This window comes from Capsicum annuum, chromosome 2 (assembly GCF_002878395.1).
Source record: "Capsicum annuum cultivar UCD-10X-F1 chromosome 2, UCD10Xv1.1, whole genome shotgun sequence".
Taxonomy (NCBI): Eukaryota; Viridiplantae; Streptophyta; class Magnoliopsida; order Solanales; family Solanaceae; genus Capsicum; species Capsicum annuum.
Window position 1 is genome coordinate 132797230 of NC_061112.1, and position 24885 is coordinate 132822114.

The window sequence follows — 24885 nt, forward strand, 5'->3', positions numbered from 1 at the left end:
AAAGTGGGAATAACAAGTAAATGATGAAAAAGTAAAGAAAAGATAATAAAAAATAATAATTTTCGTAAGTGAATGATTGAATTTTAAAATTTTAAAGTAAATAATTAGTTATATTGTTAATTTTTAAAAAAACAAGAATAATAAACTTTTACAAAATAAAATACACAATGTTATAATATGTCGAGGATATTTTTGTAAGCAAATAATAGTTTTTTTAAAATATAACAATATATATTATTTTTAATACATCAAATCAAACATTGCATAAAAAATAATATCAATATTACTAATCCCTGCACTATTAATACAACCTTATTCAACATTATCTTATACACTCTACCAAACAACCCCTGTAGTATGTCGAATCAAGGTCAGGTCAGGTTTCTGTTGGACCTATAGTTCTATTTAATTGAAATGAAAACAATATAATTTCTCGTACTCCTTGCTATTGTTCTAATATAAAACATTTTTATTTTATACCACAGAAAATAATTTGGGGACCTCCCAAATATAAAAGAGAAAATTATATAGCGTTTGGCTATAAATTCCCAAATACTTTTAGTAAGTCATTTTTGGATGAAATTTCACGATGAATTTGACCATAATATTAAGAAAACATATTTCAGTTCTAAAGGTCACAGCTATGGAATTTGGCCCAAATACTAGTATTTTCTAGTATTTGGAAATTTAAATTATTTATCAAAAACATTTATCAAATAGCGACAAATTGTATGTCCAAACAGTATCTATCAAGTTTTATTCAAAAACTACTTAAAAATCTAAGACCAAACGGGTTTCTTAGGGTAAAATATTCGGCAAGAACAGTAGAAACACCAAAAGGATTGAGGTTACGAGAACTACACATGATATAATTTCTTTTACAGAAACTTGAGTAACCATAATTTCTTTTGCTCCAAATTTAGAATAGATCAGATATATAGATCCATGCATATATATATATATACATATGTCTGTCATTTATATTAATTTTATGAATATTCTAGAGGCTCTACATTATGCTGCAGGGACGTGTCGATATTCATTTAAGTTTGGTTCACACTGTATTTAAATCATACTTCACGTCTGGACCAACTAAGAAGGTAGGTACTCTCAAAAGTCATGCACTTCTTTCTAGCATTAATACTAATACTACTAGTAATAAGTATAGTAGTATTAAGTATATACACCTTACACGTCTTCTTCTTTATTCACAATTAAGGACCTCCCCCTTTTTTATTTTTGCTACGTTGATTGACTTTATTATAATAATGACGTAAAAAGCAAAAACGAAACGACGGCTAGAATTTGAAAGGTGCAACAAGCTAAATTGATTCTTCTTAATTAGAGTACAGGAAAATGAGTTGCATTCATAGGGGCTGTTTGGTTGTTAATTAGAATTATGCAAATATTAGTAATACAGAAACTAGTTTTCTATACATGGATTAATTATGTGAGGTTTAGCTATTCGGCTATTACTATCATGTATTAGTTATTTCATCTTTTAGTTCTACCTCCCTTAAAATAATATATAAATTACAAATTATAGTTTCTCGTACTACCCCTTATTAATTGATATTTAGAGTAATATGTCTTGAAAATAATTTAGAAAATAAACAATTAATGCGAAGGGTGAAATAAGAAAAATTCTTTTGTCTTCTTGATATGTCAAAAGTAAAAGTAAAATGAAAATCCAAACAAGTAAAAGCGAATCAAGAGAGGGAGGAGAGGTTTTGGTAATCTAAGATTATAACCGGATGACCAAATTAACATCATTAGTGTGAATTTGCTAATTTTGATTGAATCATGCACTTTTTAATCAACAATCTAACGACCAAATAGGGAAGTTGGAACTGTATGTAAGGAATCTTATTAGCGCAGTTGTAAAGCCCATGGATAAGGAATAATGTAAGGGGGAATACATTTAAGAAAATTTTGAAGAATCCTAATAGAATTAATTAATTAAAAAAACTAAAAATTACACAAACACATAACTTATGTTTCAAATATTACAAAATATTTCAACTCCCTAAATATATTACAAAAATTTCAACATATACACAGAATGTATATTAATAGACGGATAGAGTAAAGTAATTAAAAAAGTAGGAGAGAGTGTAATTACTCCCAAAAAAAAGTTGATATTTATGTTACTTATATTTAAAAAAAACATGGAAGATAAAAGATTTACATTCCTCAATAGACACCTATACAGCTGGACAATGATCATACTAATAATAATAGTCTCAAACAATTCCGTACGTTCTTATCTTTTTTTTTTTTGAAACCAGAAACATAATCCCTTAATTTGTGGGTTTGTTTATCTTTTAAACAACAACATAATCATCCAAATATGCTAAAATGATAGAATAATCTGTCATTTTTTAAACAAACAAAATGTATTGTTATTTTATGAGAATACTTTTTTTAAAATATTAAGAAGGGGAGTAACCGATAAAGTTGCTGTCATGTGGCGAGGTCATGGATTTAAGCCTTGAAATCAGTCTCGCAGAAATGCAAGGTAAGACTGCGTACAATACCTTGTGGTGGGGCCCTTTCCCGGATACCGTACATCGCGTTAGTTTTAATGCATCAAATTTTATTTTTTTTTTAACTTTTTTAAATATTAAGCAAAGTCTTCCAAATTTGTTTTTATTGATAAAGAAAAGACGAAAATAGGGATCTGGTATATTAATAAAAAAGGAAAGGTAAAAATGAAGGGCATCTTTAACCTTGTTAGATCTTAATAGGACATTAGACTACTTTGAAATTAAGCTCGATTCTACTTTTTAGTTTTATATATACTCAGCATAATTACACAACGTATAGTGCTAACAAAATTAGGTACAAGATTGATTTGTTAAAAATGGGGGTTGAAACGATTTACATCTCTGAGGATCCTCACGCATTTACAAATGAAGAAAATATTTTACACGACTAACAATTTTCTTTTAGAGTGTATAATAATTAACATGTTCTATCGTCCCTGTGACAAAGAAGATGTACTAAACTCATTAATGGAACATCTATTGTTATCTTTTTCTGATCCATCAAGATCCAAGTATGTTTCAAACTTAAATGTGGGTTGTGTAGGACTTGAGCATTTCATTTCACTGTTTAGCATGAGAATTATGTCAGCCATGGTAGGACGGTCCCTAGGATGTTCTTGAACACAGAGAAGGCCAACGTGTAGGCATCGCGTTATCTCTTCTGGAGAAAATGAGTTGATCAATGTCTCATCCATGAAGTCTGATCCCCTTTGTTCACTCCACAATTTCCATGCCTGCAATAGTCATATGCATTGTCGTGAGGGTCGAGAGATAAATATGAGTGGAGTTGATCAAGACAACATTAGACAAAGAGTGAGCTAACATAGTTAAGGAGGTTGAGATTTTCTTCAACGTAATGGAAACTTGAATTCTTCTTGCCACTTATGATTTCTAATAACAAGACTCCGAAGCTGAAGACATCAGATTTCTCCGAGAATACCCCCCTCAAAGCATATTCAGGAGACATGTATCCACTGCATTTGTTGCCCAAAAACTGTTAGTGCCTTCAGAAATGTAAAATAGATACCGCGTACAGATGTTTTTAATTTTTCAAAGTTGGATTGTACAGGGTAGCAAGATGAGCATACCAATAGATCTTTACTTGTGCATATTGATTACATGTTTATGAGAAGTAGAGACATAAGGTTGCTTACTATGTTCCAGCTACTCGGTGAGTATGCACAAGTTGCTGCTGCTTTTGAAACGTCCTTGCTAAACCAAAGTCTGAAATTTTTGGATTCATTTCCTCATCCAACAGGATGTTGCTTACCTTCAAATCCCTGTGGATAATGTTCAAACAGGAATCTCGGTGTAGATATAATAGCCCTCTAGCAACACCTTGAATGATGTTGAACCGTTTAGGCCAATCTAGCAGTTCTTTTTGTGATGCATCTGATCATTAATGTACAAACAGTTAATAAAGTATCACCTTTAACAACTCGTTAGACAAGTACATGATGGCAACTATATTTCCAGTCATTGAGGTGCATTTGTGTTTTAGGAAAATCTAGCAATGCGAAAGCTTTATTCTGACTCTAAGAAATGGAGAAAAGAATTAAAAGAGAGGAAAACAGGAGCAGCCATACCAAAGAGAAATTTATCCAAGCTTCTGTTTGGCATGTACTCATAAATTATAAGTAGTTCTTCCCCCTCAATGCAGCATCCGAGGAGTCGTACAAGGTTCCTGTGCTGGAGTTTTGATATCAACAGGATTTCATTCTTGAACTCCTCTATGCCTTGCCCCGTTCGATTAGAAAGTCTTTTCACTGCTATTTCTGGTCCACCTCTTAGCTTTCCCTATGCAGAGTCCGCCAATTAGAAGTAGAATGATCAGACCACATATTTGTGTGTATTTGATCACATATTAGGTTAAGTGCTTAACAAAAAGTGTAGTTACCTTGAAAACTGGACCAAATCCTCCTTCTCCGAGTTTGTTTTCTACGTTAAAGTTGTTTGTTGCTGTGGCAATTACCTCAAATTCAATCAGCGGAAGTTCAATTGGATCTTCTTTCTTTAAATTGCCAACCCAGAAACTTTCAACTGTGTAGTCTTTTGAAATGTAGCATGAATCACCCAGACTAAAGCTTCTGGCTCCTTTCCTCTTCTGTCCTGTTAAACCAAATAAACAACCTAAAGTTCAAGCTAGACGCCCGTAGTGTAGCTGTGTTAACATAACCATTAAGGTAATTTGATTTGTCACAAGTATTTTTTTCCCTTGTTACCTATTTGATAAATCTTGTGCTTGAGCAAACAAAATAGAGCAACCCCAAAAAAGAGACAGGAAAATACTGCAGAACATATGATTAGTGTTCTTTTAAGGTTCCGCTTACCTGGAAAAACTGAAAAACATTTTAATAAACCACTGCACTAGATGGATTACATCTAAAGTCAGTGTAGAACAAATTAATGTAATAGTTACCTAACTCTGAGTAGGCAAGCCGAAGGAAAAGATCTTCCCCAGAATTCGAATAATCCTGCATATCTAAAAGATCACCAGACCATACCATACACCTAATTCCTGCCACATAAGCATAAGCAGTGCAAGAACAATTGTTTAAACACAAACTTTCACATTCACTTGCACTGTCAAGGCGAAAAATAGCAGCAAGATCAGGCAGTTTTAGTCCGCTAAACTTCAAAAATCTGTCCTGCAGTCCAACCCCAGGAGACGAGATATTTCCCTTTTGCTGACACAGTAATTCAGTTCGCCTCACACAACCACCTGTCCAGTTTCCTTTGCTCCATCCGTCTCTAGACTGTGGCACAAACCCTCTTAAACAGCTGCAAATTGGGGAGTTATTCTTGCTGCAGACTGCTGAAGGTCCACATGTGTTATATATATCACATGGTGGATGTACCATTTTAGAATAAACTTCCCAAGCTGGAGCTCCATCGGTCCACTGCACAACTTGAACAGATCCTGTAGACTGAAGCTCCCCGAAAGTTAGGAATGAAGTATTTGGAAGAAAGGTGAAATATGTGGTTCCCTCTTGAAAGTCTTGCTGAAAAACAAACTGAATTACGTAGGCTGCTGCATCTATAAAGGGCAATCCAATGAATTTCAGTCCATTCCACTCCCCGGTTCTGTAGTAGGGAGTAAATTCGTTCCATATGAAAAACTGAGGAGAAAGTTGCTCCGATATTCCAACAGAAAAATTTCCCGGTGAGGGGTCATTTTCCTTCTGCCAAGAAGATAAGACCCATCTCTTCCCAGTTATCCTGTTAAAACCTATTCTCATTCCTGGCAAGAAAGTATCACAAGGATAATCGAAACTCTCCCAAAAGCTTTGTCCCGAGACATTATTTTTAAGCACCAAATTCCCATTGTCCAGGAGAACAGCTTCTACTGTGTTGTTAGTAGGGACAGACACATTGCTTGACCAGATAACATTCTGTGTACCATCAAGAAGCACCAAGTTTCCATTGTCGCTAATTGATAGACTCGCAGCAGAATCAGAAACTTTAAGTGGACTCTCTCTGTTTGCAACCCACACAACTTTAATAGGAGGGATATTTTTAAACCATATGCCCACGTACCTTTTATAGGAATTGGAAGGAGTAAAGAATCCTAATTCAAAAACCTGACTAGCAGAGGTTAGCGTTTCCCCTACCAAGAGTTTTTGGGATTGCAGTATGGTGCCTGAGGCATTACAGTAGTATGATCGAACGACACAGTAAGAAAGAAGAGAGATCAAAAGAATTTTCCGAGCTGGTCTGAATCCCATTTTCTTAAATGGACTACTATCATAACAATCATCACGGAACACTTAAAGAGTCGCCACTCAATTTACAATAACCAAATAAAGTGACTAGAAACAAAAATGAACATAGTTGGAACTCTCCAGGTAATTTAAACTTGGTGACAAGCTATCTCTTAAAACAGTATCAACTCTTATCAGAATGTCCAAAAAACTATTCAGAACATTTCTGGACAATGATTTGGTTTTTTGTTTTTTCCTTTTCTAATATATACTTATTAGATAAGAACTTGAAGTCAAATTTAAACTTTCTCCCTGATACCCTATTTCTAAACATATCCACAGCTGGGAGTAAAGACACTATAACTTGTCTTACTTGACCTGAGGTTGTCTGGACAAAAGACTAAAGTCCACATCAGGGAATAAAGATGTTATCATCAAAACATCATTTTAACAAGAAAAAAGAAAGGAACAATGGGAAATAGGTTGACCTCATCTCAAATTAGCAAATACTTGATTTTGAGGTCAATTTCTCCCTTCGAACTCATCAAGTTCCAACAAGAGGGGCTTGCTAGGATGTTAAGCACTCTCAACCTTGAGGATGTAGGTTGAGTCACCAAGACCAACGGAGTGAAAAGGGCGGGAGATCCTACTGAGCGGCAATTTTTTATTTTTAAAAAAATTGCTCATCGCGTCCTATAGACAACTCTACAATATACTAAAGCAACACTGTGCCTTTATTAGATTTCAAGTTTGACAATTGTTTTTCTCTTAAAAAAGAATAGTCGGATTCCGTTTGAAAAAAACTAATTTAATTTTTATGGGATTTGGAAAATAGAAGTATCAAATTTTCTTTTAAGGGTGTGTTTGGTATGATGGAAAATATTTTCCATGAAAAATGTTTTCATGGAAAATAAGTTGATTTTCTACTTATTTTCTAATGTTTGGTTGGTGAGTGAAATATTTTTCGAAAAATATTTTATTGTATTTGGCTGGTGAGTAGAGAATATTTTTTAGAAAAATATTTTCTAGTGTTTGATTGATGAGTGGAAAAATATTTTTTAGAAAATACTACTAATTGTTAACTAGTATATCAGTGACTCTAACCACTCAACAATTTGTAAGAAATAATTTAAGGATAACAAATAATATCAATATCGAATTCTAAAATACTATAATCACTAAATTTAAGCAACTATTACTGTTAACAAATATAGGAGACACTTTTCAACATTTTGTCAGGACAATCTCAAGATACTATAATCAATAGAAATATAATGGAACGACAAGCTAATTCAACCTCGTGAAACAAGTTACATTGATGACAAGATAAAATATGCAATTAGCAAAAGTAACATAGGTAAGTCTTTCTCTATGAATATGAAAATAACAATACATTAAACGAACATTAGAAATGGAAAAAATTTGGGTTTCACTTTTTGTTTTCAGACAGTGAAAAATTGAAGCAAAACACAGTGAAAAATATTTTTGAATGATATAAATTTTTGAGAAATATAAATTTTTTGAGTCATGTGAATATTAGTATTATTGGGGTGGGGAAAAGGAATGGGGTGGGATTATAAATCTCATTTGTCATTTTCTGGAAAATGACTTCCCTTACCCACGAGGGAAGTCATTTTCCATCAAATGGAGAAAACTAAGTTTTTGTGGAAAATAATTTTCCAACATTTCATTACAACCAAACAAGGGAAAATTGGAAAACATTTTCCAGGAAATATTTTCCATCGTAGCAAACACAACCTAAAATTTTGTTATTTAAAATGAAAAGGTGTTATAATTTAGTACAAAGTTTTTTATGATGAAAGTAATAAGTAGTGTAGACATTTGAAAAGAATTTGTTTGATTATCTTAACCATATAATGATAGTGTTATGCTTCTAGGAATGGGGGAAAAATTAATATCACCAAATTCCTAGACATAAAACACCCACTTCACCAATTTTGAGCAATTGAGCCATCTTCTGCTGGAGACTGGAACAGTAAGAGGAGAAGGGTTCTGTGTGTTTTAGTAAAAGATTGAGTTGAAGTTGGCGCTTTTCCCTTGGACATTCATGTAAAGGGACAAGCTACGTGCTGTTGAACCTCTTTGCCAAAAAATTGGAGCACTCAGAGGAGTGTCGGGATTTTAGCTATTGTAGACGTTTCAAGGTAGAAGAGGTTAGACAGGCTGTCCGCAGGATGCGAAGGGGTAGGGCGACGGGGCCGGATGAGATACCGGTGGAGTTTTGGAAGTTGTTGGAGAGGCTGGTGTAAGGTGATTGACTGGATTGTTTAATGAAATCTTCAGGACGGCAAAGATGCCCGAGGCGTGGAGGTGGAGTACCATGGTCCCTCTCTATAAGAATAAGGGTGACATTCAGAGTTGCAATAACTATAGGGGGATTAAGTTATTGAGTCACTCTATGACGATCTGGGAGAGAGTGGTCGAGGTGAGGCTGAGACGGATAGTGTCTATTTCGGAAAACCAGTTCGGATTTATGCCCGGCTGCTCGACGACGGAGGCAATCCACCTGGTGCGGAGGTTGGTGGAGCAGTATAGGGAGAGGAAGAAGGATCTGCACATGGTGTTTATCGACCTGAAGAAGGCATACGACAAAGTCCCCAGGGAGGTGCTTTGGAGATGCTTGGAGGTGAGTGGAGTACCGCTGGCATATACCAGAGTAATTAAGGATATGTATGATGGAGCGAAACCCAGGTGAGGACGGCGGGAGGAGACTCAGAGCATTTCACTGTCCTGACAGGATTGCATCAGGGATCTACTCTTAGTCCCTTTTTGTTTGCGTTGGTGATGGATGTGTTGACGCGACGCATTCAAGGGGAGGTGCCGTGGTGTATGCTTTTTGCAGACGATGTAGTTCTAATAGATGAGACTCGAGGGGGTGTGAATGATAAATTAGAGGTGTGGAGGCAAACTCTTGAGTCTAAAGGGTTCAGGGTGAGCAGAAGCAAGACGGAGTATGTGGAATGCAAGTTTAATGATGTGAGGCGGGAGAATGAGGTAGTAGTGAAGCTGAAAGCACAGGAGGTATGTAAGAGGGATAAGTTCAAGTATCTTGGGTCCGTGATCCAGAGTAACGGTGAGATCGATGAGGATGTCTCGCACCGTATTAGGGCGGGATGGATGAAGTGGAAACTCGCGTCGGGGGTGCTGTGTGATAAGAAGGTGCCGCCCAAGCTTAAAGGCAAATTTTACAGGGTGGTAGTCCGTCCGGTCTTGTTGTATGGAGCGGAGTGTTGACCAGTTAAGAACTCCCACATCCAAAAAATGAAGGTGGCAGAAATGCGGATGTTGCGCTGGATGTGTGGACTGACTAGAGGGGATAGAGTTCGGAATGAGACTATCCGGGAGAAGGTTGGTGTGACTTCAGTGGAGTGCAAGATGTGAGAAGCACGATTGAGATAGTTCGGACACGTGAAGAGGAGGGGCATGGATGCCCCGGTCCGTAGGTGTGAGAGGCTAGCGTTGGATGGTTTTAGGCGGGGTAGGGGTAGGCCGAAGAAGTACTGGGGTGAGGTGATTAGGCGGGACATGCAACAGTTACAGCTCACCGAGGATATGACCCTAGATAGGAAGGTCTGGAGGGCGCGAATTTCGGCAGAGGATTAGGGCCAGTTTGTGTCGCTAGTGTAGGGAATTACTTGGTGGGGGTATTATTCCTGTTATGATTTCGTGTTCCGTGTTCCATGTTTTATTACGAATCTGTGTGCTTTCCTCTGCTTTCCTCTGTTTTATATTACTTATGGGTGCCGTATTTATGTTATGTAATCTGCTTCTGTGCTTTACTATGTGTTTGTGTGGTATCTCGTGCCTTGAGCCGGGGGTCTATCGGAAACAACATTTCTACTTCATCAGAGATAAAGGTATAGACTGCGTACATCTTACCCCTCAGACCCCACTAGGTGGGAATACACTGGATTTGTTGTTGTTGTTGTTGTTGCTGCTGTTGTGCTATTCTTGTACCAAGATATAGTCTTCCTGGCGTAAAATACCTGACATAAAACATTTGATCAAGCTGCTCCGTGTTTTAAGCTGCCCATTATCCAATGAGTTTCCAACCGTGCGCCATTTGGTCAAGCTGTGACAAGGCGCTTGTGGGATTGACTTTAAGGTATCATTAGCAGTACTAAGTTTTGACAAAATGACCCATTTCCCATTTCTGCAATGCCATTTTTTTGTATTTGTTGTTCATCATTTCGCCAACCTATACAGCGGCTAGAGCTGCTCCAGAGCTCCAGGAGTCAACTTTTTAGGCTTTCTAATCCATTTGGACAGAAGTTGCCGCGTTTCTGATCAAGTATGTCCTGTCATTTATTTCTTTTCCTTAAGAGGAGATGATGAAATATATATGTCCTTAGAATTGTATAATTTTGAGTTGAGAATCAAAGTATGCCGTCAAACTTAAAAAGTTACCAAAATATGTCATATATTTAAAATAACACCAAAATAGATTTAACTTACAAAAATTGTGAGTTATATAAAAAAACTTTAACGAAAGACAACAAACGCCGTGAACTGTTTTTGAAAAGTATATAACTCACAAAAATTGTGAGTTATTCATTTTTTTGTACATAACTCATAATTTTTCTGAGCTATCATTTTATTTATTTTAACATAACTCACAATTTTTGTGAGTCATCCATATTTATTTTAACATAATTCACAAAAAAATGAGTTATGTACATAACTCACAGAAATTATAAATCATTTTGGTTTAATTTACACGTTTTCCTTCTATTATATAACTCCATTTGTAACAAAAAAAATTCTCCTGGGTAACAGTTGCAGCTGCCCATAAAAGGTTGTTTAGTTGGACATTTTTGAATGCCCTCTGATAATTCGCCTTTAAGTGCCTTAAATAGTAATTGTGATGGGCAAATGAAGCCCTCAGAAATTCAGTCAACGACTCACCGTCACTGATAATCCATTTTCCATAATTTACCATTTCTTTTGATAAGAAGGAATTTGGATATTATCCGACTATAAATAAATCAAAATCATTACTTTTTATTTTCATTTTTCTAAAAATTGATTCTACAAATTTTTTGTAACCAATTGAAATTGGATACTTCGGGTTGGACTTGGGGGACATACTATAATATATTGTATTTTCCTCGTGAATAATTTCGCCATCCCAAAATAGTGCAATTTTAACACGTTCAAAATTCATTCTCTAAGATTTGATTAAGTTTTGAAAAGATAAATTGTGTTTGAAGAAAATTGAAAAAGAAGAATTGAAGTTGAAGAAGAAAAAATGAATATGATGAAGAAGAATTTGAAAAACTTATACAAAAAATGAATGCATACGAGTGTTAAATAGGAAAATTTGAAAAGTGTATAACTCATTTTTTTTGTGAGTTATGCATTCTATTTTAACATAACTCACAAGAAAAGGCGACTTATGTAAATAACTCACAAGAAAAGTGAGTTATGTACGTAACTCACTTTTTTTTAGTTATATAATAGAAGGAAAACGTATAAATTAAACCAAAATGACTCACAATTTTTGTGAGTTATGTACATAACTCACTTTTTTTGTGAGTTGTGTTAAAATAAAAATGGATAACTCACAAAAATTGTGAGTTATGTTAAAATAAAAATAGATAACTCACAATTTTTGTAAGTTATGTTAAAATAAAATAGATAACTCACAATTTTTGTGAGATATGTTAAAATAAAATAGATAACTCACAATTTTTGTGAGTTATGTTAAAATAAATAAAATGTATAACTCACAAAAATTGTGAGTTCTGTACAAAAAAATGAATAAATCACAATTTTTGTGAGTTATATACTTTCCGAAAACGGTTCACGGCGTTAGTTGGCTTCCGTTGAATTTTTTTTGCATAACTCACATTTTTTGTGAGTTAAGCCTGTTTTGATATTTTTTAAATATATGACATATTTTGGTAACTTATTTAGTTTGGTTTGGTGGCATACTTTGGTTCTCAGCTCTATAATTTTAACATTATTTGTGTGGTGATGTTATTATAAGAAAGACTATTGTTATTAGAATAGATCATTCTCTTTTGATATATAAGAAAATAATTATGAACAGTCATAGAGTTGAAACTTCTTCCATATTTGAGTTTCATGCAACAAGTCCACAACCACCACAAAATTGACACTTGCTAATTAACTAGTAAATAATTCCATTTCCCTTTCTGTCTCAAATGGAACCCAAACCAATCTCCCTACATATAGTTTGATTTATGCAGACCTGTTAATAGCTACTGCCTGTGTTCCAATGGACGAAATACTACTTCTCACGCTTTAGAAAAACTGCGAAATGGTTTCTTGAAGTGATGGGAGATAAAAAGCATGTTATTCCGTCCCTTGATTATGCAGTGATATATATACTGACCGATTGACATGCTTCATTCTAACTAGATATGACAAGTGGGGCTTGCTCAATTGTTGGAGCATCTCCATCTACAAATAATAAAGGAAAAAACTTCAGCCATGCATACTGATTGAACAAGTTGTGACATATCTCTCTTTCAGCTTGCAGAGCTGAACCACCTACTAATTAGCATACACATGATGTGCTAAAGTTTACCAAGCTAGCAAAACATTATGAGCATAGTTCCAAGTATAACTTGAACATAGTTACGATACTTGAACCCATTCTCTTCACATGAATCAGGTATGAAGACGGAACAAGCATTAACCAATCATCTACCTATTAGTACACTAACTGTGACATTGTTGGAAGATGGCAAATCCTGATTCCCATGCCATACATCTTGATCCACAGATCTACTCATTGACGTATAAGTAGGTTGCCTAGGCAAGGGCAACCTTACCTTGTCAGTTTCCAACATCAAAACCACAGAAGACATGTTTGGTCTGTGAACGGCAAAATCCTGAACACAAAGCAATGCCAAGTGTATACATCTCAATGCTTCATCTTGTTGACAACCATCCCAAATCGAACGATCCACTAGGTCCAGTGGACTACCTTCATGCCACTTCTCCCAAGCCTGAAATATTTTCCACCAGAAAAATATGAGAAAGATGACCACTCTGTCATTGCTCATCAACAGGAAAATTAGCCACATTATTCGAGCAGCTTGTTCTGGACTAAAAAGAATGAAAGGGGAGAAAATTATTCAGACTTACGTATCCAATGATGCCTGAATGCTCCTCTGTCCGAAAGCCTGTATTTCTACGCCCACATATAATTTCAAGCAATAGTATGCCAAAGCTGTAGACATCAGACTTGCCAGAGAACAGTCCTTCCATTGCATACTCAGGAGCCATATATCCACTGTGTTTAGCAACAAGGTACAAAATGAAACGGATTTAGCTGCAGGAACCAGAAAATTTGAAATTTGAGTCTCTTAAAAGATTTAAAATCAAATGATACTTACTATGTTCCTACGACCCTATTTGTATTTGCTTCATTTTGGTTTCCTCCAAATATTCTGGCCATTCCGAAGTCTGAGATTTTTGGGTTCATCTCTTCATCCAACAGAATGTTACTAGCCTTTAGATCCCTATGGATTATTCTAAGCCTTGAATCTCTATGGAGATACAGTAATCCTCGGGCAATTCCTTCGATAATGTTGAAGCGTTTTCTCCAGTTTAACTGGGTTTTCCTAGCAGTAACTGCCAAAGTTTAGCAGCCAATACAATTGTTAGTGTCTATCTCAATGAGATGTATTGCTGTAGTACATCTATGGGAGCAGCAGAAATTATTTTGACAGCATTTCCTGAACTTACCAAATAGAAATGTATCTAAGCTTTTGTTGGGCATGTACTCATAAATCAGCATTTTTTCTTCTCCTTCAACACAGCAACCCACAAGTCTAACAAGATTTCTATGTTGTAATTTTGCTATTAGAGTGATCTCGTTCTTGAACTGCTCATCACCTTGTCCAGACTTTTGTGAAAGCCTTTTTACAGCAACTTCTTGACCACAAGGCAGCCTTCCCTAAAGATTTAAAAAAAAAAAAAATTACTCCTAAAGAAGGCGATATACTTCGTTGTAAACAGAATAATCCATCAAGATTGAAAATTTACCTTGTAAACGGGGCCAAATCCCCCTTGCCCAAGCTTGTTTGCAAGAGAGAAGTCGTCAGTAGCTGTGGCCACCATGCTAAAGCTGAAAAATGGTAATTCTGAACCATTTCCTTGATGCCCTTCAGCATTGAGGTCGCATGGTTCAGAGACTTCCGAGAACTCTCCACTCTTAACCACATGATTTTTGGGAATTTCATTGGTCCTCTTGGATTCTGAAAAGTGGAAGTGGAAGTGATAAGTACATCGTGGAACACATGATAAATGCAACTAATCAAGTCAGAAAGGTAGCTGCATCAAAAACTACCTCGTTTTCTGGCCCTGTACCTACATACTAGCCAAACAGCCACCATAACAGCGATAGCCAGAGGTACTAGAGCTGAGATTACAACAATCTTAATAGTCCTAGTTTTCTTACCTGTTCAAAAGATAAAATCAAGAATTAGAAAGGCTCATCGTTCTTCAACCAAAAGGATGAAAAAGATATATCCGCACTTGAAATTTGAGTTTATTACTAATAATAACCCGCAGAAAAACTCTTTGTTCTAAAGCATGACGACTTTGGATTAAATTTATATAATTGCACGAATAAGTACAAGAATGGTAAGAGTTCACAAATTCAGCAGAAAGTAATGTCCTTACCAAATTCAGAAGGATCAAGACGAACGTAAAGAGTGTTCCCACCTTCCTCAAAATGCTCTATATCAACTAGTTCATCACGCCATGTCATGCAATTGATTCCTCTTACAAAAGCATAAGCATTGCAGGAGCAAGCGTTCAGGCACTTGGTTTTGCACTCTTCTATGTTTACATTTGCAATATCTGCATAATCAGGCAGTTTAACATTCTGAAGAGCCCATAATCCATCACTTTTTGCACTATCATTCCTCGCAACATTGCTATTGCTCCTGCATTGCAATTCTGTCTTCCTAACACATCCTCCTTTCCGATTCCCAGCATGCCACTGCTGTGGAACACGTGGTTCAAATCCTTCTAGACAAAAGCATTCTTCTTTATCACATTTCGCGAAATTACCACAAAAGTTATACAAGTCACAACCACCCACTGGCCTAGATTGTAACGTGTTCCATTGCCTCTTGTCTTTGTTCCACCTCTGTTGCAGTTCATTTCCAGTCACGGTAATCTGGAACCTCACAAAAGAAGATATATTTGAGACAGCATAAATGAAGGACAATCTACCGTCATCCTCGTTATTAATTTTGAAACCAGAAAAGAAAGTAGATCTAGTCACATTTGGAACACCAGTGAATTCCACTCCATCAAAATATCCACTCCTCCATCGTCTATCCTGTCCATTCCAGATAACAATCTGAGGTGCTCCACGAGGATCAACCCCCATTCTATACCTTCCAGGTGAAGGGTCACTCTCATTTCTCCAAGAACTGAAAACTCTGCGCTCTTCGCCTTGTGTTTCTATGAAAACTCTCATTCCAGGCAAAAAGGTGTCTGTAGGATTCAAGAAGCTCTCCCACAAGACGCGATTTAGCCTCGTAGCATCCCTGTCGTTGTTAAGCATGACAAGATTGCCATCATCATTTAGACAAGCCGTAGAATTCCTTGTTTCGACAGAAACATTAGACGACCAAAGCAAATTCCCATGTCCATTTTTAACAACCAAATTCCCAATCTTGTCAATTGAATACGTACCATTTTTATCATGGACAGGCTTCTCCCTGTTGGCAACCCAAACAACTGTCTTTACTGTTACATCTCCATACCATATACCAAGATACCTTTTACTAGTACCCATAGGACTAAAGAACCCCATAACAAAATTCCCTCCTTTAGAAGTGATGTTATCACCATCTCTTAGAATCTCTCCTGATGTAAATCTATCAGCGGCTAAACAGAATGAAGAGTAACAAGAAAGACTCAAAAGAAACACGAACCAAAAGAAAACACTCATACAAGTGACCATTCTTGGAGTTGAAAATGAAATCTGGTAACAGAATTCAAGAATGGAGGAGAATTTGAATGAATGAGATTAAAGAAAAGAGAACAGTAAAGGGTATAGAAAACAAAAAAAAAACAAAAAAACAAAAACAGAAGAAGTTTCTGATGAGCCACGGAGTGGTTGGCTAAGTAAGAATAATCTTAAAGAGTTGAGAAAGATTGACCTGAACAAAGGTTGTCTGTATATGTGTAGTTGGAAGATTCTTTTGGCTGACCAGCCACCTTTCTTCTGCCCCCACAAGTGAATTTTTGCTTTTTAGGTGACAAGGAGGGAGAGAAGAAATGCCTTGCTTTTCAATAATATACCCCACTAGGAGTCTAGGACTACTAGTTTCAAAACAAACGTGTGCAGAGGCAAAATCCTACCTACACCCTTCGTCCCATTTTATGTGTCGTTATTTGACCGAACACAGAGTTTAAGTAATAAAGTTTACTAAATTATCCTTTATCAAAAAAAGGTGTCAATATTTTTTTTTAATTAAGTGGGACCAATAAAGATAAAAAAGTAATTGTCCCTTTAAAAAGTTATCAAATAAGGAAAGGCGACACTTATTTTGGGACGAATTAAAAAGAAAATGATGACACATAATTTGAGACGAAGGAAATATTTTATTTGAATCAGATACATTTACTATCTCAAAATCTCCATTGAATTATGTATAGGGGTGTACAAATCGAATCGTTAAGTTAAACCGAATCGATGAATAAAACCAAAATCGAGGAAAAAATCGATTTATGGTTTGGTTTGATTGGTTTGGTGTTGGCAAAAAAAACCCGATCATTCTTGATTTGGTTTGGTATTAACAAAATTAAAATTAAACCGAACCGAACTAATACATATATAATTTTAATTTTTTATACATAAAAAAATACTACTTATAATCTACTTTCTAATTACTTTTATTATTTTTTTATATTCAGAAAATAAATATATATTCTTGGACCTTTAATTGTAGTATTTTTCCATTAATAACAAATTAATACAAAACCCAATATTAATATAAAAAACTAAAACTCTTTAATTGCTTCACTTTTTACATTTCACTTTTCAAGTTTTAGAAAGTTCTCATTATTTCCTCATCTTACTTTCATCTTACTTTTCTCATTCGTCAAGTTATGATTTAGGTTTCTCTTCTTACTTTTTTTTTATGGAATTATGTTATAATTAATTACTCTATGCAGTTAATTTTTAATAATTTGTCTCTAATTCTTCGTTCTTTTGTATGCTCACATTTTATGTGAAGAGAACTTTCAGACAAACTATTGTGACTAATGATTTAGAAATTGAACTACTTGGATATCCACATAATATTACTTTGAGAGATAGTAGTTTAGACGTCTTAGTAATTTGCCAACTTAATTTTTATTGAAATTACTCTATGACCAATGTTTTTTTTTTTTTTTTTTTTATCTTTTTAGTAAAAACATTTAATTTTTTTCTTCAATCACTTTAAAATTGTAAAAAAAACTGAGAAAACCGAAAAATCGAAAAAACAAAAAATCCCCGACTAAAACAGAAATAAAAAAACCGATTGTATATTGGTTTGATTTGGTTTATAGATTTAAAAAATCGACATTATTAATTTGGTTATATTTTAATAAAAAATCGAACTAACCCGAACTATGTACACCCCTAATTATGTATATATGGTTATAAAAAATTATCAAATACCCCCTTCTTTCTTTTTCTTGTTCACCATATTAAAAATATATCTTGACATTTATTTATCACTTTGAGAAAAATACATTCATGTTCATATTTAACATTAAATAATTTTTTCCTACATTATTTCTCAAGGAGTATACGTCAATTAATATGAGTATTGTGGCAAAATATTCATATTAATCGTTGTTTCTCAAGGGTCGTGTAAAAATTCAAAATGACAAGTAAAAATAGGTGGAGGATTATATAGAATGGGATTTTTTTTTTTTTTTTTTAAAAAAACAAATTAAAAAAAAGAAATAGAACACTTACAATTTTTTTTTGGTCAAGAGAACACTTACATTTATTAAGCGGGAGTATAAGCCAAAACAATGGAAGCAAATTATTATACTGTGAATTAGTAGATTTTTAAAATAATTTAATAGTTTAAATTAATGTGTACAACTTACTCCTTTTTAAGCATGACTAATAGAGAGAAAAGAAGTTGCTTGGAACGACTTACTTTACTATGTATGTTTGGTTGCAACTGACCTATTCTATCATGTCACAACTTTGGTACTATTATGGTATGTTTCCATTTTGGAACTGATAATTTGATTACATTAATCTAGCTACTATTTCCTTTCTTCTAATTTATGATGTGTCCTTTTTTATTTTTAGGTCATGAAATTTTCTTTTCTTTTAAGGATAAGAATTGCACTTTTGATTCTTTGATTATTAATGAATTCTGATTTAGGTCAGTATAATATTTGACTATGGAGCATATAGCCTTCAATTAACTAAAATGTAGATTTTGGTTTGTTTATATAGGAAGTATGTAATTTTTTAAATTATATTATCAAATATGAAGTGATATGGTAAGCACCCTCACTTCCAACCCTGAGGTTATAAGTTAGAGTTATCGAGAGAGCAAAAAGGACGGAAGCTCCTAGAAAGGAATAAAAAACATAAATATGAATGTAATATTGCAATAGTATAAAATTAACATAATACATAAATAACTAAATGTTTTAGCACCTAACAATTTATTAAAGTGTTAAAGACTAGTTGTCAGAGAGATCGAAAGAACAATCAATTGAAGGTTAAATACACTTATCCAAAAACTACAAGAGTGAAAATCAAAATTTGTCTATTTTTGAGAGACTAAAAGTGTAATTTCCAAGTAGATTTTTTTTAAAATTTTTTTACATAAACTAACAACCTTAAGACATTAATTACAATTAATAGCAATAGTTTCTCAAAATTACAACTAATAACAAAATATAGCAATATTTTACCTTTGTTAGGGAAAAGCACATGACTTGAACTTTTCTTTTTATCCATCCCCTTTTCACGCTAATTTACCAAATCCAGTTCCCTCTAATCTTCAATTCTTTTTTCTCAAAAATCGTTTTTATCTGAGATCTTGATAAACATTGCATCCTTCAACTAAGGTAAGTTTATTTTAAAGTTAATGCAAGTTATATTTTTCATATAATTTTTTTTTATGTATTTTATTGTCAATTTTTTTTTCAAATTTTTCATTCTTTTTAGCCGAATTGGTCTGTTAGTTTTTTTTTGTGTGTGTGTTGAAATTTTTTGGAGTTTCGCTATAATGGCACAATATGCAAATCGTAGTAGTTTCGGTATTCAACCGATGAATTTGATTTCCGACGAACTACCATCGTTTAGGACAGATCTGTATTGGAGAGAGATCTTTTGTTAGTTACATAGTTGTAGTGTACCTCGATTTTCTGATTGTAATTTGATGGGTTGATTATTTCAAATTGTTAGCATCTTAACACTGCACATATGTGCGAATTCTCAATTACGCATCTGTTACCCATCTTTGATTGTCTTTTGGTGTCTTTTTCTTCATATGTCAGTTGGTGGTTTTTTCTTCATACTGTTTTCTTCTCCTTTGCAGTAGGATGGTCCAACTTAAATTTCGGAGTTCCCAGAAGATACTGTCTACCCTGAAGAGGAGTTGTTCGATGTTGATAGTGTGTTGGATGATGATACATTCATGTCTATAGCATTTGAATGAGCTCTTTTTTCCTTGATTAGCCAATTAACAGTTTATTCATTGTATATATATAGAACATAGTAACTAATTCTGCACCATCAAGTTACTTGAGGGAAAACTTAATTTTTTCTTCATATGTTGTATTTGGTAGTCATTAGATTTTGAATGTGACGTGTAGTTCTTATTTGTTGAAATGTATTTTTTACATACATAAGACCATTTCAGTGAGCATATGTAATTCTAAAATACATATGACATTTGTGTAAGATATTTATATTTATCACTGGCAAGGTTTTGTATATATATTTTTATATAGAAGTGTAATATGTATTCTGAAAATATATTTGTTATATAATTTGTATGTGTTGTTATATTCTTTTCTTGTTAATTAAATTTGTACAATTCATGTATTCACAAAATACATATGTGTTTGTTGAAATATAATTGTAATATGTATTATGAAAATACATACAGTTTAGATATATATTTTAATATTTACCGCTAAGAATTGTATTTGATGTTAAGTTGTATTTAGTAGTCATTAGATTTTTAATGTGATATGTAGTTCTTGTTTGTTGAAATGTATTTTTTACATACATATTTGTGTTTGTTATTCATCAATTGAAGAAAATTTTTGCGTTAAAAATGTTTTAATAACTTAGATATTGACTAGTTATGTATTCACAAAATACATCTGATACATTTATGTATAGAATGTATAAACTAAATATTAGATGTATTTCATAAATAGTCATCAAAAGTTTGTATCAAAATTTAGAATCATAAAATAATCAGTGAAAAAAATAATTGTTTCTGAACTGAATACATCTGTAAACTTATCATTTATTATATTTCCTACATGAACGCCTATTGTGATCGTTAAATCCACATGAACTACAATAATTTTTATTTTTCTTTCCGAACATATTTCTTCCTGATTTTCTACGATCCTTCTTTGCAGGTCTTCCAGAGGGTCGCTTGTATTTTGGGGGCAAAACTATCTCCTCCAATATCTCCTGTGGAATCACCCAATCATCTTTGTGTGGTATAGAATAGATGAGAAGATCATACGTTCTTGACACAGTTTTTGATTTGTATAGATCAGAGCAATATGATTCCTTTTGAAAATTCTTGCTATCAAGTACTGTATAAGCATGCACACGCGGTATTTCGTCCTATTGAAATGCATGACAAGGTTTTTTTTTCCTTAAGGCAACAATAAAATGTTTATCCTTGTCGTCTACTGTATAGACATATTTTGAGGCTGGTATAACCTGAAATTACTAAAATAAAATTAAAATTATAACAACAATTATTCATTTGACATTTGTAATTATTCCAGTTTAGCAATTGTATTTTACCAACTCTGCATAGGAATATTGCATGTCTCAATATGTATTTTTAGAAATATATGGCCTGCATATTTATTTATTTTTTAAAAAACAAATGCAGTCAAACACTTAAAACAGAGTGCTTATGTATTTTTTAAATACATATAGCTGGCAGCATATGTAAACGGAAATACATAAAAGTAACTACCAGTGATCACATAAACAGACTGCATATGTATTTTACAAATACATATAGCTGGCAACATATGTAATGTTAAATACATCTATAAAACGGACTTATCGGTTTCATCCAAGATATAAGCAGCTACAAAAGTACTAGTATACAATTTTCTGAGATGACTTCCATCAACGATTATTACAGGTCTACAATGTTCAAACCCTTTGATACAATAACTTATTAGTATATGAAAAACTTCAAAATGAATTCCAACAAGAACAAATTATTTAATTGAAAACGAAAAAAAAATACAAAATAAATTGTAACAATTGCATATCAATATTCAACCTACATAACGCGATGGGAAACTTTAATTTATAAAAAAAAATTATCGATCAAACCACTTTGTTCGAGAACTGATCAAATCATTGTTGTTACAATTTTTCCAGCGATTTTCACAAATATAGTTCGAAAATTTACAATCATATTAGTTTATTCATACCTGTATTTGCAGCGTTGTCTTATCAAACTTTTCTCAAAACATTAGACGATGAACATAAATTTTAGAAACAGTCGGTTTTTTTTTTAAAATTGATATGAATTGCAGATTATGAAAAATATTTTTGAATTTTGAATGATGTTGCTGTAAAAATAATGGTTATGGTTAAAATAGAGTCATTAAAGGAAAAGGTATCTGTAAAAGGTTAAGAAATCTGTCAAATTAAATGTTCCTTAAATTAAGGAACCATTTTTTCCATATTAAACTGAAACAGATTGGAGTTAAATTAGGAACAGAATCTTTAATTGTATATGTATTTAACTAGCAACAGTTTAATCAAATATAAAATATATTTTGCTATTTTTTATAATTTTGAAAAGGTTACTATAAAACTTACAATTAAGACTCTATAGTTGCTATTTCTGAAATTTCCCCCCTTGTGTTTTGGTGAGTGCATAGGGATGGCTTGCCACTTAGTTGCTATTTCTGAAATTTCCCCCTTTGTGTTTTGGTGAGTGCATAGGGATGGCTTGCCACGTTTTGGTTTGGAAAAAAATAATTAATTCAGATAGAGTTTGACATAAATTGAACTGCTTTTCTAGGGAAAATAATCTCAAATTATTTATTGTGAATTTTGGAAATAGTTATTTTAAATTATGTCATTTTAAACATTGAAGACAAACTTAACTATTTTTCTCCATTTTATCATTAGTCGTTACAGTTCTTGAAAGTTACAAATATTATGGAGAGATAACATATATAGAGTAAATTCTAATGAAGGGATCGAGATTATATCTTAAAATATATAAAAATAAGGGTAAAAATAATCAAAACTCCTCCTATTTAATGTTTACATAAGGAACATGTAAAAGAAAAATACAATAAATAATGTGAAATAGAGGAAGTAATGAGTACTCTCTCTCATCCCTCTCGTATAATGCTTTTAGCTTGGATACACTTTTTAGAAAATTCACTCACATCTACAAAAATTAAGAAATAGTTTCATTAAATTATTTCTAATTAATATGGTTCTTTTTAGTTACGTAAAAGTATAATTTACTTATTTAAATGATGATAAAGTAGAAAAATATAAATATATATTTTTAATATAAAAAATATTTCTTTTAAATTAAATATAAAACTTTAAAATATCATATAATATGAACGGAAGGAAGTATTATGTGAGGTGAAGAGTCAGTTTTGTTGAGACAAAAAAAGAAGTGTTATTTATAAGAAGTAGATGATTTTTCTTTTTCAATTACACACAGATTTACGTAAAATTTTTTGCGGAAAAAATCATGGGCAGAAGCAGAGGAAATTCACTATGGAGAAGAAGAGTACAAGGTTGGAGACGTAGTCTCGGTGACGTAATTTTGTCACCTCCAAAACGACCCACTAAATGCACTTATATCATACGTGCGTACAAATAAATCCTAAGCCCAAAAATATACAGGTTCATACCACGGGGACACACCCCCAATGGGATCAGTAGTGGGCTCTGAGATTGAGCCGATACGCTATCACCACAAAAATCATAAAAAATCATAAACATGGGTCGCATCGCGAACTTTTTAGAACCAAATCAGAAAAATTTAGGTCACAAACTCTAACCCCCTAACTAAAAGAGTAAGAAGGCGAGGAGAAGAAAAAAAAAAAAAGAGAAAAAAGAGGGCATGGAGATTAGTTTAGGGGAATAAGAATAAAATGGTTGGATACTTTTTATTTTTTTAATAAAAATTTCACATAAATACTTTTTTAATAATATAAAAATTTAAATAAGTTGAGTAACTTTAATTTATAAATAAACCAGTATAGTTAAGTAAGTAAGAATCAAAGTTGAGTGACTTAGTAAAATTGATATTTTTCTTTATTTTGTGGATTATTTGATAAATAATTTTTCCTTTAATATGGTCCTAAGACACTAATATATACCAGTACCCCCTCTCTTTTTTCTATTAATGGAGTGGGTAAAGTTCCATTACTCTTTAGGCCTCGTTCCTTATTTCTGGTACTATATAATTAACCAAGGAGTGGATGATTCAGTTTAAATTTTAGATGAAAAGATGAACAGCTCCACCCCAAAGCTGACTTTTTAATAGTGTTATTTTTAAAAACTTGTTAAACATAAAATGGTTTGGTACTAGAACACTTGAGCAGTTTTTTTACTAGCTCCCAAAAAGAAAAGGAAGGAAAAAAAGGAGTAAGAAAATTCATATGTTTTTCTCCTCTTCTTTGAGTTTTTCAGCATTTCTTTTAAGAAAAAAAATTTATCTGGACTTATGATAAGATAATATATACATCGCAAATTAGCAATGCATGAGGCATAAAACGAAAAAGGCAAAAGAAAATAAATAAGATCTTTACATATATTCATCGTAATTAAGCTACATTTGTAAAGATGATGCATGTCCCAAGTAATCAAGCTTCCTAGACACTATAATTATAAAGGATCCTACAAGTCCAGAAGTATTTTGGCTATGCAGTTTATTTAATGATAGAGGTGAAGAATATGTCAGAGTGTTCAATCAATTAAAGTGCTCAAAGGTTAAAAGGTCAATTTCAAAAAGGTAACGTAAAGAAGTTTAATTATATAATAACTTCAGACTAGTTAGATGGATTTTTGTTCTATAATTAGCTGTTCATGGAAGATAGTCCACTAGAGACACATGATACAAATGTGGTGTGACTTATGAAACTACACTTTCTCTCTGTGAACAGGCTGAGGAAAGATTCCAACTCTACATTTTCTATAATTTCTTTTTCAATTTTTTCTTCTATTTAAACACAATTCTTCAAAGAGTTGCTCTTCGAACCAACTTTCTGGTTTCATCAGAATTCTCATTGCTTAGAGTTCTACTTCAAATGAGACTCAACTTCTGCTTCTAGTCAAACTCTAACTCTTCAATTTAGCACATGATCTATTTCATTGAGTTTATCAGATTGTAATTATT

The 24885-nt window shown here is 33.2% G+C and overlaps 2 protein-coding genes across 2 annotated transcripts; both read right to left on the reverse strand.

The window, feature by feature from the left end:
• Positions 1-2862: 2862 nt before the first annotated feature.
• LOC107859517 (G-type lectin S-receptor-like serine/threonine-protein kinase At1g61390) lies at positions 2863-6520 on the reverse strand. Its single transcript, XM_047407830.1, has 6 exons — positions 4966-6520; positions 4444-4655; positions 4133-4343; positions 3701-3938; positions 3370-3520; positions 2863-3280 (listed from the first exon to the last, which is right to left on the reverse strand). The coding sequence occupies exons 1-6, from the start codon at positions 6269-6271 to the stop codon at positions 2975-2977; spliced, it is 2424 nt and encodes an 807-aa protein (XP_047263786.1). The 5' UTR covers positions 6272-6520; the 3' UTR covers positions 2863-2974.
• Positions 6521-12704: 6184 nt separating this feature from the next.
• Positions 12705-16485, reverse strand: LOC107859518 (G-type lectin S-receptor-like serine/threonine-protein kinase B120). The gene is made up of 7 exons (XM_016704567.2): positions 14927-16485; positions 14592-14702; positions 14288-14499; positions 13988-14198; positions 13636-13873; positions 13385-13532; positions 12705-13245 (listed from the first exon to the last, which is right to left on the reverse strand). The coding sequence occupies exons 1-7, from the start codon at positions 16221-16223 to the stop codon at positions 12937-12939; spliced, it is 2526 nt and encodes an 841-aa protein (XP_016560053.2). The 5' UTR covers positions 16224-16485; the 3' UTR covers positions 12705-12936.
• Between the last annotated feature and the right edge of the window lie 8400 nt (positions 16486-24885).

What these genes read in the sequence shown, in the direction of transcription:
- LOC107859517 (XM_047407830.1), bottom strand. Translation starts at nt 6,271, where the DNA reads ATGGGATTCAGACCAGCTCGGAAAATTCTTTTGATCTCTCTTCTTTCT. An exon ending in GCTTGCCTACTCAGAGTTAG is followed by an intron (nt 4,656 to 4,965) that starts GTAACTATTACA and finishes TTGGTTTAACAG; the next exon opens with GACAGAAGAGGAAAGGAGCC. An exon ending in ATCTCAACCTCCTTAACTAT is followed by an intron (nt 3,281 to 3,369) that starts GTTAGCTCACTC and finishes TGACTATTGCAG; the next exon opens with GCATGGAAATTGTGGAGTGA.
- LOC107859518 (XM_016704567.2), bottom strand. Translation starts at nt 16,223, where the DNA reads ATGGTCACTTGTATGAGTGTTTTCTTTTGGTTCGTGTTTCTTTTGAGT. An exon ending in GTACAGGGCCAGAAAACGAG is followed by an intron (nt 14,500 to 14,591) that starts GTAGTTTTTGAT and finishes TCCACTTTTCAG; the next exon opens with AATCCAAGAGGACCAATGAA. An exon ending in GATTTGGCCCCGTTTACAAG is followed by an intron (nt 14,199 to 14,287) that starts GTAAATTTTCAA and finishes TTAAATCTTTAG; the next exon opens with GGAAGGCTGCCTTGTGGTCA.